This window comes from Alligator sinensis, unplaced genomic scaffold, assembly GCF_000455745.1.
Source record: "Alligator sinensis unplaced genomic scaffold, ASM45574v1 scaffold628_2, whole genome shotgun sequence".
In the NCBI taxonomy this organism is placed as follows: domain Eukaryota; kingdom Metazoa; phylum Chordata; order Crocodylia; family Alligatoridae; genus Alligator; species Alligator sinensis.
Genome location: NW_005841833.1, coordinates 1,568,110 through 1,571,449, shown reverse-complemented (window position 1 = coordinate 1,571,449; position 3,340 = coordinate 1,568,110). Strand labels below are relative to the sequence as shown.

Here is a 3,340-nt window from a genome sequence, read left to right as displayed (position 1 = left end):
TGCTGAAGGTCATTAACACAAACTTCCCTCACTTTGGAAAAATAACTACGGGGTCCCTTTTTGTTTCTTAGATGAGTGTCAGCTTAGAATGGTAAGCTTGCTGATTAGATTTTAGGATGGTTCTTGAAACCGGAAAACACTTCAGATCTATGATAATAAGATTTGTTTCTAGGTTTTAATATAGTATGGCTTACCTAGAGCATTCACATGACACTTAAGAAGGAAGTTCTGCATATTTTGAAATGATATTTTTGTATCTCAGAATGTGAACACACACTGCATGTTCTCAGTTCAAAGCATTTTGTTTTGATCTAAAAAAATTAAAAATCCTTGTCTACTTTTAAACTGTAACAGCATATTTGGTGTTTTAACATGTATTTAATAACTGATGTGCTCCTCAAAAGTATAAGGGAACTCATTATTTTCTATTTAGGAGGAAAAAAGACTGGAGAAATTCAGTTTCTTTTTTAAAGATGTATATAGCAATTGAGACTTCATTTTCATCGGGTTGTTGTCTATGTAACTGTTTTATCAAAAATACCTTTTTTTTTTTTTTTTTTTTTTACTGGCTTGTTTGTTGATTGAAAACCATTTTATTTGAACACAGTATTTATAATTTCCTTTTATATGAATATTTGTAATAAATAAACCACTGACTTTATTTAAAAAAAAATCCTTTTTCTTTCTTTTTATTCTAGTAATATTTGAATAGGAATTCCATCTTTTGCTCCTTTCATTTATTTAAAAAAAAAAAAAAAGTTCTAAAATGTTTTGTACAAGCCCCGCACCAGAGATGATATCAGGCAGTGGTAGCTGCAAGTCCGAAGCTCTACTGTTGGTCTTGTGGTATGATGCAGAGGTACCCAAACTTTTTTTTACCCCCTTCCTGATTTACCAGCTGCCCACATACCCCTAGCAGCATATTTTAACACCTTTAAATGACAATTATCATAATGAAAATTAAATCTGCTGTTACAAAATCCACCCCCTCCTCAGAATGTCTTGTGTACCCCCATGGGTATGTGTACCATAATTTGGGAACCTTTGGTATAATGTATACATCTCGATTCCTTTTGCCAAAGGTTTCATGGTCATGCAGAAGGTTTGATGTTCCCGTGCTGATTTTGTGCGTGTGGCCATGCAGTAGCTTTAAAATCACAGCGGATGAGAGTGAGTGATACCAGCTTGTAGAGGAGGGGGGCTTGCTTCCCAGCTCTGCTACCTCAGAAGAGGAATACTTTTGAGTGAGTGTTTAAGGGGAGGGACTTCCTAGCACTGAAGAACAAAAAAGATTTCTGCATTGCCTTCCCTGTCATTTTAAAGTTTTTGAACAAAGGTCATGGTTATAAGAGCAGTTTCACAGTATTTCCTCCTGTAGATGGGCTTGGTGACCAGCCTCCCGCAGCCATCCCATCCCTGTCCTCTCCAGGCGCCCTGGAGTCAGGATCTTGCCAAGGCTCGCCAACTCCATTTGTATCTATTTCAGGAGGTTTCACTGCACGATGCAATGGCATTCATGGCCATCATAGAGGACGTTTGGTTTTCTGCTCCTCTGTCCTCTATTGATGCGAAACCTGATACTTTTACGTCCTCTATTTTTCTCTTCAAGAGTAATAATATGCCCTCTATTTTTAGATGTCTTCCTTTATGTCGTCTACTTAAGAGAAAAATAGAGGATGTCATTGGCGACAGGTAGGGGGTGCATGTGCACCCCTGAGCTTGGCAGTGCACCCCCTGCAAAAAGCACCACTGATGCCGCTGGTGGCGCCTGCAGGCAGTTGCCGCTTGCCCCCCCTTCGCCACTGACACCGCGGGTGGTATCTGCGGGCAGCCTCCGATCACCGCTGGCAACGCTGCCGGCAGTGCTGTGACTGCCTGCGGGAGCTCGCTGTGCCCCCCAGCCTCCGGGGCACGCGGCATTCACAGAGGACACAAAGGCGTCCGGTTTTGTATCAACAGAGGACAACCGGACTGTCCTCTGCGACGGCCATCCTGTGACTGATCTGTGCTGACTCGACTTCCCATCCGGAAGGCAAATGCACAACACTACTCCATGTAACACCCCGTCGCTGGACAAATCGGATTGCACATTTAATATCTGTTGCAACAAATGCCCCATCGCTGATCTCCCGGCATCTCCTGGACGGCCCGTCTCGTTCCTGGAGGCCCCGGGGCAGCCTCGGGGGTGGGGGGGGCCCTACCCCCTCGCCAGCGCAGCAGGTTTGGGGCCAGGACGGAAGGCTGCGGCCGGGGAGGTGCCGCGCGTGGCCGTGGCTGTGGCTGTGTCCCCCCGCCCCGGGCCCGGCTGAGGTGAGGGGCGCCGAGGTGACCGCGGACCCCGGGGCTTCGTTGCAAGTATGGGGCTTGCTGTAGATGGGGGCGGGGCGCCCGGAAGGGGCGGGCCCTTCCGGCGGCCGCCGTTTCCATGGCACCCGGGCCTAGGCCAAGATGGCGGCCGCCGCGCAGCCGTGGGCCGTGATGGCGGTGCTGCTGCCGCTGCTGGGGGCGCAGGGCCCGCTCGGTGCGGCCCCCGGGGAGGCGGCGGGAGAAGGCGGCTCCCGTGGGCGGTGCAGGCCTCGCCATAGAGACGCTGCTGGGCCGTCCGAGGGGGGGTCACTGCAAGGCCTCGGCACCCTTTTTCCCTTAGGGTGGCCTCTCTCTTATTGGACCAGCTCGGTAGTTGGGATAAAGTCAGGCCATCTTTTCAGGGCAAAACCGCCTTCCTCGGGGCCTCGAACAGGAGAAGCTGGGCCGCAAGTGGAGTGGAGCAGAGCAGAGGGGGCGGGCGGAGAGAGACTCCCCGTGCGCCGGGCATGAGGCTTGTCAAAAGGGAGAAGGGGCCTCCCTGCCCTTGCAGGGAAAGCATTCAAGGGTTGGATACATTGGATAACTAGGCCATAAATCCAACATCAGCATTTCGTCCGTGGTTCTTAGCGTCCAGCCACCCTGGTTCATATGTCCGTTCCTAGGTTCGCCCTTTAAAGGTGTGAGGTAGATTTCATTTCCCCCGAGCGCCAGGGTAGGGAGGGCGAGCTGAGGCGGGGTGGTTACTCTGTGGGAGGTGTGTTCCCAATGGTCTTTTCTAACTACAGAGCTGGTCCAATAAACAAAACCACCCTAAAAAATCCTTGCTGCTTGTGTCATTTTTGCACCATCATGGCCACATCACTTTTCCACTACTAAACTTTAATGCACCAGAAACGAAAAATTAATCCAAGTCCGCCCCAAATGTGATCCGTTCCTTCTTTTTTGGGTAACATGAAAATTAATTGTCATTTCTTTTTTTTTAGTCTTTCAGCCTTCTTTTATCTACATGTCCGGGCCCATTGTTAATTCTGTT

General features: G+C 48.8%; 1 protein-coding gene across 1 annotated transcript in view; it reads left to right on the top strand.

The window, feature by feature from the left end:
• The first annotated feature begins 2,390 nt into the window (after positions 1 to 2,390).
• TCTN2 (tectonic family member 2) overlaps positions 2,391 to 3,340 on the top strand; it is a 16,842-nt gene continuing 15,892 nt past the window's right edge. Inside the window, exons 1-2 of the mRNA XM_006015107.3 lie at positions 2,391 to 2,521; positions 3,291 to 3,336. Coding sequence (XP_006015169.2) covers positions 2,449 to 2,521; positions 3,291 to 3,336 — 119 coding nt within the window. The 5' untranslated portion in view covers positions 2,391 to 2,448. The remainder of the gene's footprint in view (positions 2,522 to 3,290; positions 3,337 to 3,340) is intronic.